The following is a 14,541-nucleotide window of genomic DNA, read 5'->3' on the forward strand; positions in this document are numbered from 1 at the left end:
GCAGATCCCCAGCTGCCTCATCTGCAGCTGCCAGGCTGTTGGCACAAATCTGGCAGATCTATTTCCATACAAACTAAATCTCACCACCATCCACAGACTTCAGATGGTGTGTTTCCTTCTGGAGGAGGAACCCATGTAGCCCCTCTATCAGGGTAACAGGCCAACAGATAACGGTCACGCAGTAGTGAACGCTTTGGATACTGCCGCCTTTGGATACTGTGTGAAACAATGTCCTTGTCTCCTGGCTGGCCTTAAAAGTTCTGCAGACTCCTTGCAAGCTGACAAACTCAACTTCTTCTCACAGCTGGCAGCAACTTGTGCTTCTAAAGCAGAAGGCCCAAAGCAGTGTAACAAAGCCTTGTAATGCAGTTTCAGCTGCTAGCCAGGAGCATGCAGCAATAAATTAATGACTAATTTAAGTGATGGAAAACCTCATACACAACTTGCACTGTGCTTGTCTTTACAGGGCAAAACCATACTGGACTCTTCACATGCCCTGCCTCCAGGCTGCACCTGATGGTTGCCCAGTTATGCCAGCGGTGACCTACCTGCGATTGGACTGTCTTGGCGAGGGGGCTCCTTTCTCCAGAGGGGGACAAAAACCTTAATGTATGTGTGCCCTCTTTCTCGAAACCAATCCACTGCCAGCTGGATCCCCCAGCAGGAGAATACCTCCTTGTTTCCATGGCTAAAAAAAAAAAAAAAAAAAAGAAAGAGGAGGATGGTGAGGCAAAGCTTTCAAGAAGCTTAGAGTTCTCTTCAACTGAGCCAATAATGAAAAGGCAAAACAAACAGCTTTTGTGTCATTCATTCCAGGAAAACAACCTGGCAGGGTGTCCTGGTTAGACAGATCCAACACCTCCTCCAGTGGAACCAGAAACTTATTATCTGAAGCAGTTTGAATAGTAAAAAACAGAGGTGCCCTATCCCCCATTTCTACGACCTGTGTGCTACCTAAGCCTGTTGCTTCCATCGGTATCTGGATGGACTTGGGTCCTAAAGTACCAGCAAGACCTTAGGCTGTGTCAGAGCCTTCACGTGCCTCATCTGGCAATGGTTTGAGGAGTCAGAGGGTCTTCCAGAACAAGCAGAAACCCACAAGACTCTTCTATGAGAAATGAAATGTGGGAATTGTCTTCTGCGGTAACAGTGACAACAGGGATTTTAATGTCTGAAGCAGCTGCAAGTGTGATCACAGGTCATTCAGCTGCTGATCTCTTTTGGAAACAGGAGTTATGAGGGAAGGAAAACTGTGAGGGGCAGGATGGGAATTAGAGAGAACCTGTCCCAGGACACCAAAAAAGGGACAAGACCTCAGTGGAGATGGCCACAGGCACCTCAGGCCCATCTTTATCTTGTCCTAGTTAGTGGATTTTGTCTTCATTGCACAGAGAGGTGGGAAAGCCCTGCGACAGGGGCTGTAGAGGATGCTTCATTCTTGCTGCCTGTCATTCTCTTATCTAAAATCTGACTACAGTGTGGTACACGTGTAACGGAAGGTAACTTGTTAACTATCTCTGCACAAGAAAATTAAAATAAACTCTACACAAAGTCCTAAAATGGATAAATGCCCTCACATTATCTACAGAAATCTCATCCTTGTACTTCGAGCTTTCTGGATAATATCACCACAGTCTCACTCAGGCTTTCATCTCTGAAAAAGTGCTTGTAAATGACTCTCAGTTATTACACCTACCTGCAGCAACGGACCAGTTGAGGACGATGCTACAGTCTCAAATGCCTCTCTCCCCACCATCCCCCAGGTATTCAAGTCTAGGTTCTGCCTACATCAGCCTCATAATCAAAGCTCCTTCTTACACCTAACACAAGTTTCAGTGCTGGAATGGTGGCCACAAATGAAAAATGGTGTGGTTTGGAGGAAGAAACCTGGTCGCTTATTAATAGCTACCCAGGCAGTAGGAAGTCTTTAAAAAAAAAAACAACAACAAAACCCAAACCTACCAATAATAAAGAAGTGGTCTCCATTCTAGAGTAGAGCAACTGTTTTGTTTGGTTTTAAATGACAGGATCTACCCAGCATAGGTATAAAGTCACTCGGACTGGTGCATTGAAAGTGCAGGTGGCTTTTTCAGATAACTGTCTTTCAAAGGAAGTCTAGGTACATCTTTAAAGCCATGACTCAAACAAAGTTCAACAACAGCCTGCTTTAACATTGACTACTCAGATACATAACCTTGTCAGCTTTAGGAAAGTAATCTAGATGCATCCCCAGTGCAGACAGTAAAGCAATCAAGCACAAGTGGTTCAGCCAAAATGACAAGATCAAGCAAGAAGAGGCACCTGGAACTGTTTCCCAGCATTATCACTTAATCCAGTTGCTGCTGCATTGCTGCAGCCAAACCTGGGACCGGCTATCTGACATAACACGTACAGGCATGATGCACTGCTGTGTCGACATACTGTGTCTGCTGTGCAATGCAGCACTGGCTTTAAAACTTTATATTCTCCTGCATGGTGAATCTGTGTTGCCTGACAACAGACTTTCCCACACACCCCTGTAGCCCGTGGACCATAACGGATCTGTTGTAACTCAGTCCCATCTCTCTCCATCCTGCCAGCAGCAGGGTATGTTGCACTTGGGTCGCAGATCGGCAGGACCCATCTCTCAGAAACCAAAGCAGCAATTTTGCATGGGTCTGACCCCAGCAATTAATCCATAATTAGTATGAAGTGGATCCTTCTTAAATTGTGCAGTTCCAACCCCTTTGAAAAGAAGTTTATTCAAAACATCTCCTCCTGAAAACTGCCAATGGCCCCGTCACCTCGTCATGACACAGCATCAGCCACAGCTTTGGCAAAAGGGAGATAGCCTAATGCAGGACTCCACCGAGCAAAAGGCTTCTGGAAAACCCATTTAGGTGGGCATGTGGTCTAGGAAAGCAGTATGACATGCTAACTCAAGCCATTTGCTGCACATGTCTGTAATTACATTTGTTTTAAATAATCTCTCTCTATCAAGTTCCCATACGTGGGCTGGCACAGTAGGACAATCTTGGAGCTTTCCCGGAGTACTCCGAGCTCAAAACACGCACTATGTCATTAGCCACCAACCCACTCTGGCCTCCTGCTCAGTGGCCAGGGTGTGTCTTCTGCCATCTTGGAAACAACGCTGTTCTCTGCCTCGTCCACCTCTGCCTGCTCTAAAAAAGCCCTGGTAAATCAGTGAGGAGAAAGCTGTGCCAGGAGAACATAGCACGTGGCCAGCCAGCGGTAGCACTGCCCTGAACACAATGAGAGGGTCGGTGCTCAGCTCCGCTGCTCTGCCTGGATGGGTGCTCATTTCTTCTGCAGAGAGGCAGGAAGGACACCCTAAGGAGCGTCAAGGGTGAAAATGCAAATGGGGGCAGGTGATCCTAACACCTGGCTAACGAGTGCATGGCCCAGCCAAGGCTAAGCGATTTTGCTCTGTTGTGTATTTCTCAATCCTGGGGAGCTGCCCTGACAGAGGAACCCCTTGTTTTTGGATGGGATTTCTCCCTTCACCCAGAAGATGGCATAATTTGCTTAGTCCCCAGTTGCTCTGGATGTACTCCTCTCCTTCACCCTCTAACCAGAGGGGATATGGTCTCATCTCACCGCACACCACCGCCAACCCAAGGAGGAAGCCCTCCTCTGCCCTGTCCCAACCCACAAGGACAGGCTTGGCCATGTTGAGCGGGAAGGGAAGTTTAACAGGGAAAACCAGTGGCTACCCACTGCATCCAGGACTCTCGACTGCCTCTGGCCATTTGTTCCTATTGCTCAGGTAAACAGAGGCCAACCCACGACTGTCTTTGGACTTCCCATCCCTGTGGATGTGCCAGGCTCCCCGTCAGTAAGAGTGCTTTCACAGTGGCAGGACACTGCTTAGGAAATGTAAGTGGCCAGGATGGGTTGCTGTGACATTTGCCAGAAACAGAATTTATTAAGGACAAAATGAGACTATTCAGTGCAAGTTAACTAGCAATTCCCTGATATTTCCATAAAAATGAAGCCAAACCAAAAACCAACAAAAATATACAAGCCAGGAACACTGTTGGGGTTTACTTGCAGGTCAAAACAGCACAGCTGATGTTGTTAGGAACCACAGCCACCTGTCTTTATTTTCCTCTCCTTCTTAGGTTAGTTGGACTGTTCTGTCTATCTGGTCATCAGTTTTTCCTGGAAACATCTCAGCATATAGGTGTAGAACTCCTAGGTACCCATTTGAAAAGGCACACAAACCTTGATGGTGAACTGAAAGGGAGCGAGAGCTGCTGAATCATGCTGCCATAAACAGCAGTGGTTAGCTCGCTGGTGGCTTATGAAAGGTCAAAATGCAGAGCGAGCCAGTGATTGCATTTGGTGTGCGTGTTTATGGGCATAGAGACAGCAGGTCCCTAGGAGCTGTGCCTCAGCCAAAGAACAGGAATAGGCAGTGGTTCATACATTACACAACAAATGCACAAATGCACCTCTCGCCTGAAGAAAAAAACATATTCCAAGCCATCAGCTTTAAAACTCAAAAGCTTCAGAAGAAGAGAGATCTCTTTTAGGAAACAGAGCTTACCTCATTGCGACATTGCTGCCGTCGATCACAATGGGTCTCAAACAATCGGAAGAATCACTGTCATCATCTCCAAGCCACTTCAACCCTGGTGAAGCACTACATGAGCCACGGGCAACAAGTTTTAGCGAGGAAGGCTGAGGCTGGCTCTCCAGAGCTTGAGGTTTGCTGCCCATCCGAATCAGCTCTTTCAGCACATCATCCTCCAGGGCCTCTTGGCCCAGGTTCTCCAGTACTTTGCATATGTCCTGCTTACCGTAGCCCAGCTTGCAGAAAAAATCCAGCTTGCTCTGGTGCGCTTCCACCCCTGCTGTAGACACTTTCCTGGAGCGTGGTGGCAATGGCTTGCTCGAAAGTGAACTGGCCAGTGCCATCTTAGCAGGCATTTATGTTCCTTTAAACCCAGTGCTCCCGTCTTCCCAGCCTCATCCAACAGGCATCAGCTTTAGGTGGGGGGAAGATTAGAAACAACAAAATTCAAGCGTTAAGGAAGAACGTGCGATCTCAGTTATTTGCCTAGTGCACAGCAAACAGGCTGTCTGATCAGCTGGCTTCTCTCTGGAGAGACTGGCCACTCTCCTGTCAGCAGTAGAGCATTTTTCTGGTCCACTCTTATTTATAAAAGCACTGGAGTGTCCCGTGCAACGTTTGTCCCTCTCCAGGTGTTATGTCAGACAGGTGTCATCCTACTTCATGGGCTGTGCAAGCCTGTCTGCACAGAGACACTATGTATGCGTAAGTTTGTTCTTCAGACTTACCTCACAGGAAATGATACAAAGGACGGTGCAATGGGGGATTTTCAATTTGCTCAGTGTGGTTTGTAAACCACAGATACAAATCTGTCAAATGTTGTTGGCTGAGCTCAGATGCCATAGCAACTTAACAAGTATAGAAATTTCATCAAGTGATTTTAAGGAAACGTGTTGCTTGCAAAGTAGCTGGGAACTCTGAATGGTTTTTTTAAAGTTTTGTTTTTCCTAGACTGTGTCCGTCTGTGTATACACGGACATACTTCATGAAATTCTGTCACTCATCTGTTCCAATGATGCCTGACTGACTCTTTTCCTGTTATTCGCTATCTCAGAGAGGACTTCTATATTCAGAGAAGCAGCTTGTTTTCTGAAAGTGATCAGGGCAGTGGTTGGAACGAGGTGATCTGAAAAGCGGTTTCAATTTCACTTACATTTGTTGTCAAGAGAAACTGCTAATTCAGAAATGAGCATGCAGCAGCAGCAGAAAGCTACTTCAAGCTTCTCCAGCACTGCACTATTTACATTTCTGGTCTACCCAGTGAATGAAGGTGATGGGCAGCACACAGAGGGTATACCCAGAGCTGCTTCAGCCCAAAAAGCGTGACGACAGAAGGACGTATGTGGTGACCACTCATCCATCAAGCCAAACATCTTCAGTCACTGTTGGCACGTTTGCACTGATGCTTTTGCCACATCTCTGCAATTATTGGTGCCACCCAGATAAAAGCTGTGGCTGGTTTACCTACCCATGTGTAGGATGTAAAGGTGGCCCTCTTCCCTTCGCTAACTGCAGTCAGCAAATGACACAGAATTAACTGACCCAGCTACTGCCTCTGCGACAAGCCCAGAGCCATAACCCCAGTGCACCCACCGGCTCCCCTTCCCAGCCCGCCCTGCACGCTGCTGGCTCGCTGGCCACTCCCTGCCCGGCACTGAGCTGCCCCAGGAGCTCGGAAGCCAAAACCATTGGAGGAAGGCACAGAGGGACAGGAGACAGGGAGATGGGAGCGGAGCCTGGGTGCAGCTCCTCCCCGAGGCACTAAGGGCTCCTCCGGCTGTGGGGAAGAAATCTGCATTGGGTTCAGTTAATTTAAAACTGATTAGTTCATCAGGAAAACCTGATAATTAGTTATAACTCCACCTCATACAACTTTGACCTTTACTTTTCTGTGTAGCCTTATAACTTCCAGGTACTTTCTGTGGACGAAATCTGTCACTCTGTTAAAAGTGACAAATAGCATCAGTAAAACAAAAAATACCTTAACTATGTCATATACTTAAGGGGAAAGCAGTTACCTTGTGTATTTTTCCATTAAAACAAAGTGTTGCTTATTTTAGCCAGTGGGATTGACTGTTTTTCCTCACAGTGTGACCCACAAGTGTAACAGTTCTTACATCTAATCCTTGTTTTTAATTCATGGACTGAAGGTGAAAAGGTATTTGCCTGCTTTTTCATTACCAAAATACTTTCTCAGCTTTGAGATAGCTGATCTCTGAACTGAAATCTATTAATGTGTCTTTGTACCTGAATACAGCTGAAGCTGTCACAGCTGGGCTAGTGCCATAGCAAGCCCTGTTTCTACGTGTGTGGTCAATGGCTCCAAACACTTAATAAGTCCTTTTTTTTTTTTTTTTTTTGATGTCTAGATTATTTTGATAAATTATTGTAGATGAAAAACTTTAGTTGCTACCTGTCTTCAGGTTGAAAAGAAAATATTTAATACATATTTTAATAGCCATCACTATTATTTTTTAAACCTGTACTTCTATCTATTCTGATGCTTTTTCTTTTCTCTTTCTTTTCTTTTCTTTTCTTTTCTTTTCTTTTCTTTTCTTTTTTTAATTTTGGTAACATCAGAGTAATTTCCCCTGTTAGCATCACATTCTGTTGTGTCTGTGTTTGTCCTGGATTTCGTCAGAAAGTGGGTTCGATTCAACCCTTATGAATTTTACCAGCCAGCTTTCCCGCTGCAGAGGGCGCAGAGGCCACATCCATCTCGCGGCGTGCACCTCGTCACCCCCGCAGCAGCAGCACATGCAGGGCAAAGGCTGCTCACCACATCACTTCTCCAGCCCCATCCCAGGAAGCCCTGAGCCCGTGCTCCATGTCTGCACGCTCTGCATCCTGGCACGCAGAGGCAGCGTTTGCCAGGCTTGGCCTTTCCATGCACCTTTGGCGTGGTGAGTGGGGGCAAGGCGTGGGAAACACCCAGCTCTGGACGGCTGCCTGGGGCTCATACGATGCAGGATCAGCAGTCACCAGCAACATGCTGGTTCTGTACAGTCAACCACTGGATTTCTGCTGAAGTTTGTCCAAATAGTAAAAAAAATGAGTAATATTGTGACTGCAGGGTTTTCACCACAGAGAGAACAAGTTTGAAACCCTGAGATAAAAGCCTTGGTGACAGCCAACACTGAGGTCACCCTTCTAAGGAGATAATTAAAGGATAATAAAATCACTCGCTTACACATTGGTAAACAGTCAGTAGCATGCCCAAGTCCAACAGTTCAGTTGGTTGCTGACAAAAGCAGTGCAAAAACATATGACAAGAGGAGAAATTGTTCATCACAGAGTCCAGCTTTTGCTATCACAGAAAAACAGGTTGTGAAATCCCATTTATAAATTTTATGACCTTCATTTTCAAACTACTTAGATTTCTTTGTGCCATTTCCCCCCGCTCACGTCAGCAAACCCTGTTGGGAAGCTGCTCTTGTTTTCCCTCCACTGAGAGACAAAGTATTCTCATTTCCCAGCTAAATTTATCCACAGGCAATCGTGTGCCCATCCTATGTTCTAACTTGAAAAGCATCCCTCTCTGTCTGCAGTGTTGTGCCCCCGCTTATGTACACAGACAAACACACACACAGAATGGCTTTAGTCATGTTTCCAAAATTCTATTTTAATCTTAACATTTTAGCTATTAAAAAAATTACTTTTGACCAAAAAATTGAGGGACCTGTCAAGGTCTTCTGGGCTTTTTATATTTTGACAGGGTTGGAATATTAGAAAATATTAATCTGAAGTTTATGTAGAAACTTTCCAAAAATTAGTGGTTATAGTCTAATTCCTCATCTTGAATGACTTTAAAGACTATTTCTTGCCTAGTCCTTCCACGAGGTGTTTTCCCCCCTTGTGAAGAGGACCGGCCGCCCCGCAGGTTCGTGTTTAAGCATCACCTCCAGCAGCCTCAGGCCACACAACCACAACAAGGACCAGCTTCACTCCAAGGGAGCTGGGGCTCCTCAACGCCCCCACCAAAGCCCTGTCCTGCCCATGCAGGGGCAGAGGGGACACGGCCCCGGCCAGAGCTGGCACTGGTCGAGGCAGAACAGGTTTGAGTCTCCCCCAAACCAGGCGTGTGTGCCGAGCAACACCGGGAGCGCAGCAACAGCTCCCTGCCACGACAGGGTTCCCCTCACACCTTAGGTGTGGGCTGCCTCTTCTTCCTCCTCTGTCTCTGAGAATCACGCTGCAAACCCCTCAGCCTGCCAGCCCACTCGAGCCCTTCCTTGAGCTCTTTCTCTGAAAGAAGACGGGCTGCTCTGCCTTCAGAAAAACAAGAATTTTTACTTTCACAAATTAGAGATGCACACAAACTCTTAATAACAAGACCAGTTATGTGTTGTCTTGATGACTAAGAAATGATTTGCCTTTTTCTTCCCTACCTTCCCTGCGGCGTTTGCCAAAACCAGCAAAAGCAAACACCCCGGCGTGCGAGCCACGCTCCCAGGTAGGCCCCCCTTGCTCTGCACCTTACCTGGCAGCGGTGATTCCTGCCTCCCAGCGATGCCGTCCGACCATTCGCCAGACAGAAACTGGATTCAGAGCAGCACTGGGCTCACAAGGAAGTCATCAGCCCATATTTAGAAGCTTTATGGCAAGGCTGATGTCAACTAAGAGCAAACAAGTGCAGTGAGCAGGTTAGAGCTCATGCCATAGGAAGGTTTTACTTCCTCATTTGTCTGTCTGAGCTCTCATTTAACTCTACAGGTTGATAAACTTTCACTTCATTTTTCAAATGGAAAAAAAAAAAAAAAGGTTCCCAACACATCTGTGTTCTGAGTCACAGGCAAAGATTAGTCAAACCTACTCTGATAACACTGGACAGTAAGAAAATGGCATATGAATTCTGGGGAAAGTGAAAAGTTTTCCAGCAGGGATGCTTTACCATCGTATTTCAGCCTCATTCCCCTTGTGTCTGGCAAATTTCTGACCTTCAGGGACACATGGAAAAAAAAATTTTAAAAATCATTCCTCATAAAGCCTCATTCAAACACCTCCGCATCTGAGGAAACCTGCACTGGAAGACTACAGTAAAAGAGCAAAAACCAAACCAAACCCCCCAACCTCCTGGTGCCTCGATGGAAAGACTGCTTCAGAGACACGCAGCCTGGCCACAGCAAAGACCAACAGGCACTTTGCAACAGAAACTCAAGTTTTCCCTCTGCTTTTTCCTTACCTTGCTGCAAACAAACATGCCCCAAACCCACTTTTAAGCAGCAGGAAGGCTGGAGACTCAAGGAGAGGTTAACCTGCAGGATGCTTTGGATGCTGTAGAGAGCTCTGCAGGGCAGTGCCCCCGCCCACAGGGCCAGGGAGGGTGGGGGTACCCCACTGTGGAAGGACATCACCTCTGCCACTGTCGCAAGGTGACACACCGGAGCAGGGCTGCCCTTTCCCAGCCAGAAATTCCCCCCTTACTTACACACGTGGTGGGAGAAAACAGGGTGGCCAGAGCCATGGAAATGGCACCTTGTTTAACGCAAAGGCCAGCTGCTGGTAAGCGGAAACAGGGTGGCCAGAGCTGTGGAAATGGCACCTTGTTTAATGCAAAGGCCAGCTGCTGGTAAGCAAGCCTCCCCACCGCTTCCCGGCTGGTTCCAGCCAATGCCTTTGCATTGCGGCCAGGCTGCTGGGAGCTCTTTGGGGCCCCGGCCACCCAGCTGCTGTGCAGAGCAGTAGCTGGGCAGCCACAGGATCCATCCTGCCTCTGGCACAAAACTTCCTCTGATCCACAAAGATCTGGCTGGGCAGGGTAGTGGCTACAGAAACAGGCAAGTGTTCCTAAGGTCACCACTAAAGAAACACGTGAGTTTCCCGCTGTCCGGAGCAGTAGAACACCCAGAGCCCTTGACTCCACGTCCCTGGAGAAGGAGGCTCTTCTTTGCTCCATTTAAAGTTGCAGAATGCCACACACCTCATCCCAAGACCACCACGGAGCAGTACCAGTGGAAAGGAAAGAGAAAGCCTCAGTGTTATTTACAATCCAGGAAGGCAACAGAGCAAACCATACGACGGTGCATAGTATCGTTTTCACTCCTACTTCTCAGTAGAATGTGTTCTTTTACTATAAAAGAACAAACCAGAGCTTATAAAAAGAAATTAGAAGAAAATCAGATGAGAGAATTTTGCAGTCGTCTTTTATTTGTAAGGAAATGACTAAACCCATCTACTGTAAAAAGCCATGAGCAAGAAAGATTTCAGCATCATTCAAATCATAGTCAGCCAGGAAGACCCTTGCCCAGCTCTTGAAATCTGTTAAAGGCCTTTACCTAGGTGATCGCTAGTCAAGAGGCAGAAGATCATATTTAATTTTTCAGATGGTCTCAAACCCTCTTGCTCACCAGCGCAGACCAACATTTGAGGGCCCAAGGCTGTAGTTTCATAGACATTGCCTTTCTCTGCTGCGTTCCCTTGCGCTGACAAGCATGCTGAGCTTTCCCAGCTGAAGATTTCTTTCTGCTCAAGGGTATTGTTAGGTTCAAGAGAGAGAAAGCTGCAGTAGGAGAAGTTTTCAGAGAGGAATGGGTGTCCCCCCACTAATGGATGTTCCTATGTTGAGCTGAAGACTGAGGATTTACAGGTTTGTGAAACAACTAGACCTTCACCAGAAAGAATCATTGCCAACTCAAAGCAAGGCAGCCTTGCTGCGGCAGCTCCCGGAGGCTATGGAGAGGACCCAGGATGACCTTCAAGGAGGGTCCCTGTGCAAAACCTCTTTCCTGATGGTGTCAGACTTTGGTATGGGAAAAACATTCTCTTGAAACCGGCAGCGTGGAACACCACAGGTGTTTTGGTCTACACACCCCAGTGAGCTATTTGCTTTGCTAAAGGAAACAGTCCTTTATTGCATCAGCACCAGAGAAAAGCATTATTACTGTCTTCCTCATCCGAAAAAGTTCACCTGCTGGGAAAATCAAACAAGCGGAGGTGGCCGTAGTGTCACAGTGAAAATTCTTTAGCCCCTAGCCAGCAGACAACAGTCAGGATAAAGCAAGTGCTTAATCAAATGCAGGTCTATTGCCAGGAATAGTTTAAATAGTTCTTGGAACTAACACATTCCCCACCCTGCCTCAAGCAAGAATACCTCTGGCTCTCTCCCCTCAGCAAGGCTTGAGTCAGACCCTCAAGCCATACTTCCTCAATTCAATCTCCTCGTTCGCCAAGAACAAGTCACCATTGCACAGTACGAGCTACGCTCCCTATTTTAAATATGATTTTTACACACTATTAGGCAAAGTCTACCTGTTTTCTGCCAGTGACATTCCCTCCCTGTTGGAGACAATGGAAACTTGACTTGGAGACAGGTGTTCACCCCAGAAATTTACATCATTAACAGACCCTGCTAGTGTGCTGGCTCAGTTACTGACGGGCAATCCTGCATTCAGGCTGGTAAAGAGGCAGTATCTTTAGAAGAGGTATTTTTACATGCTTGCCAAAATGATCCCCTTTCCTCCCTCCCCAAAACTATGCCACAGCAGTGAGTGCTCCACCTGAGCGCAGGACAGGGAGAACAGAGAACTGATTTCAATAGTACAGCCCATGGTAACCTCTTTTACTTCCTGGAAAGTTACAATGCCATCTTAAGATCTTATGTAGCACAATCCCAACTTGGTTTTGCCTAAAATATCTATTTTTCCTCTGCCTCTTATATAAAAAGCTACTGCTTTTACTCAGGTGTTTTCCACTGGGCTTATAATAAAAAGTACCTTTTACAATCAGAAAGTCCCGAACAAGTTTCAAATTCAAAAGTTTACTGCTGTTCAGCTTAAGATTTCTGAAAGCTCTTGGAACTGTCTTTCAGCTTCAGTGATTGATCATATGCTTGGAAGAGCAAAACCTTAACACGGTTTACTGCTGCCTTTTAGCACAGCTACCACGTTTAACCAAGGTGCTGCTGGCTTGCTGACTGAGAAAATGCACATTCTGACAGCAACCAGACCGAGTTTTACACACAAATACCACCCTGTGGCAAACATTTATATAATTCTTAGTGTAATTCAACATTTTTCAAATTGCTTTTACTATCCTTATGTATGCAACAGGTGACTGACAGAACAGGATTGACATTATCCATGCTCTAGGAAGCTTACAAGCAAGCCCTGTAATCCCATTGTCAATAGCATACAAGATTCATATGAAAAAATCAGGCTACAGGAGGGTGACATGAACAAAGATAAGAGCAGCAACAGGTTCAGAAATGCTTGTGAGCTTGTCCACACAACTAGCAAGGGGGTGTGCATGCCTGTTTTGGTTTTTGTTTGGGTGGTGGGTTTTTTGACAAGCGGAAGGAAGCAGGTACAGCTTTACCTACAGAGTGAAGAATCTCAGCAGCTCAGAACCAGGGACACGTGGCACACTCTTCCAGCCATGCATGGGACTATGCAGAACAACTCTTCCAGAACACATCCCAAAGGAAAACACACCAAGCCAGAGCACAGCCTGGGTTTCTGCTCAGGGAGTTTCATAAACACACTGAAGATGTTTGAGACAATAAAACCAGGAAGCCATCAGCAAGAAGGCTGCCAGCCATCAGGCAGAGCACACAGCAGCGTGAATGCAGGGTTATCACGAATGTTTTTGGGTAACCGCTTACCACATCACCCGTGCTGGAACACCAACCACTTGTAAACAATCCTTACGCTACTTCTGCTGACTTGTGTGGTGCCCACGGGACTGAAGAGAGGTGCCTCTCATGAAACCCTAACCTCTCTCACTGGCCTTTAGTGCTGTAAGACCAGACCCAACTCAGAACACGGTTTCAGTCAAATCCCACCTCAAGCATACAGAGAGCTCCAGAGAACTAAACAAACTGCAAAGCATGACTACCAGACTGGTCTTTGAACTTCTGCTTCTCCATGGACTACAACAGTAGAGAGAGCCTACACAGTAAGTTGTTGCAGAGAAGGGAATCCAACAGAAAATTACAAGGAGCTGGTTTTAAGCCTTTAACCTCTGAACAGAGAGCCTAAAGCGTGAAGGGTCCCCCTTCAAATAGCCCTCAGCTAAGTCAAAGGGAAGCAGCTCATGTTTCTGCTGTGACATCCTCAATGTTATTCTCAACATTATAGAGGAAGGTGGGGTTTTTTGTTCTGTTTTGTTTCCTTAACTACCATGAGCACCAAAGGTCAATACTGAAACTGAGGCTGGAGATAGCATTGACGAAAAGGAAACAAGGACAGGGAAGCGTGAACTCTCATTAAAATAGAACAAGCCAGGATAATAAAAAGCCCTGTCCGCTCCAACACCTCCGGCAGGACAGGGACAGCAGGAAGTTTGTGGTTTCAGCTGACCCTATGGCTCATTCATGGCATTTCCAGAAGAACCACATGCACACAACCATAACTTCCGCCGACTGTAGCAGTAAAACCCATCTCACTCGGAGTGCTCAGCACTTCATGTGTGTACCGGGGAACTGCGACCCCTCCACAGGGTTAGCAGGGTAGCCCAGAAATTCAGTCTTACTTACCTGAAATTAAATACCTACCTCCAGATAGAGAGCTTTTATGCTGTCCCCTAATTTTTCAATTTGAATTTTAAATTTTAGATTTGGAAGTTTTAGCTTAAAAATATAAACAGGTAATTTCGTCCATCTGAAGATACTGGATATATTTTTTAAAGCACTAAGGCATATTGAAAATCAGAGACTTGAAACCTTTTGATATATTTATTTTTAATGCTTTATTCTGAACACTCTTTGGCCACCAACACAAATTGGCTATTTACTTCCATGCACTACTCATACTTTCAGTTCCTAAGCACTCACCTGTTGTGAGACAAAAGCCATTCTCGCTGCTGAGAGGTGAATACATTCACCAGAAATAGAGGGGTTGTTTTTAAACATCAAGTTCTGTGGGTCCCACAGGTGGTAGGGGGCTAGCTCAAGCCTGGGAATGTTTGCTGAAACTCTTCGTGCTGTTGAGTCACTTTTATCATCTTTCCCGCAAAAAACCTCTGGAGTT

General features: G+C 46.3%; 1 protein-coding gene across 1 annotated transcript in view; it reads right to left on the minus strand.

Moving 5' to 3' along the window:
* ZC3H12D (zinc finger CCCH-type containing 12D) overlaps nt 1–4,932 on the minus strand; it is a 9,222-nt gene extending 4,290 nt beyond the window's left edge. The window contains exons 1-2 of the mRNA XM_010073320.1: nt 4,550–4,932; nt 549–688 (exon numbers count right to left, since the gene is read on the minus strand). Coding sequence (XP_010071622.1) covers nt 549–688; nt 4,550–4,932 — 523 coding nt within the window. The remainder of the gene's footprint in view (nt 1–548; nt 689–4,549) is intronic.
* Between the last annotated feature and the right edge of the window lie 9,609 nt (nt 4,933–14,541).

Source organism: Pterocles gutturalis, unplaced genomic scaffold, assembly GCF_000699245.1.
Source record: "Pterocles gutturalis isolate BGI_N339 unplaced genomic scaffold, ASM69924v1 scaffold11042, whole genome shotgun sequence".
NCBI classification, from domain to species: domain Eukaryota; kingdom Metazoa; phylum Chordata; class Aves; order Pterocliformes; family Pteroclidae; genus Pterocles; species Pterocles gutturalis.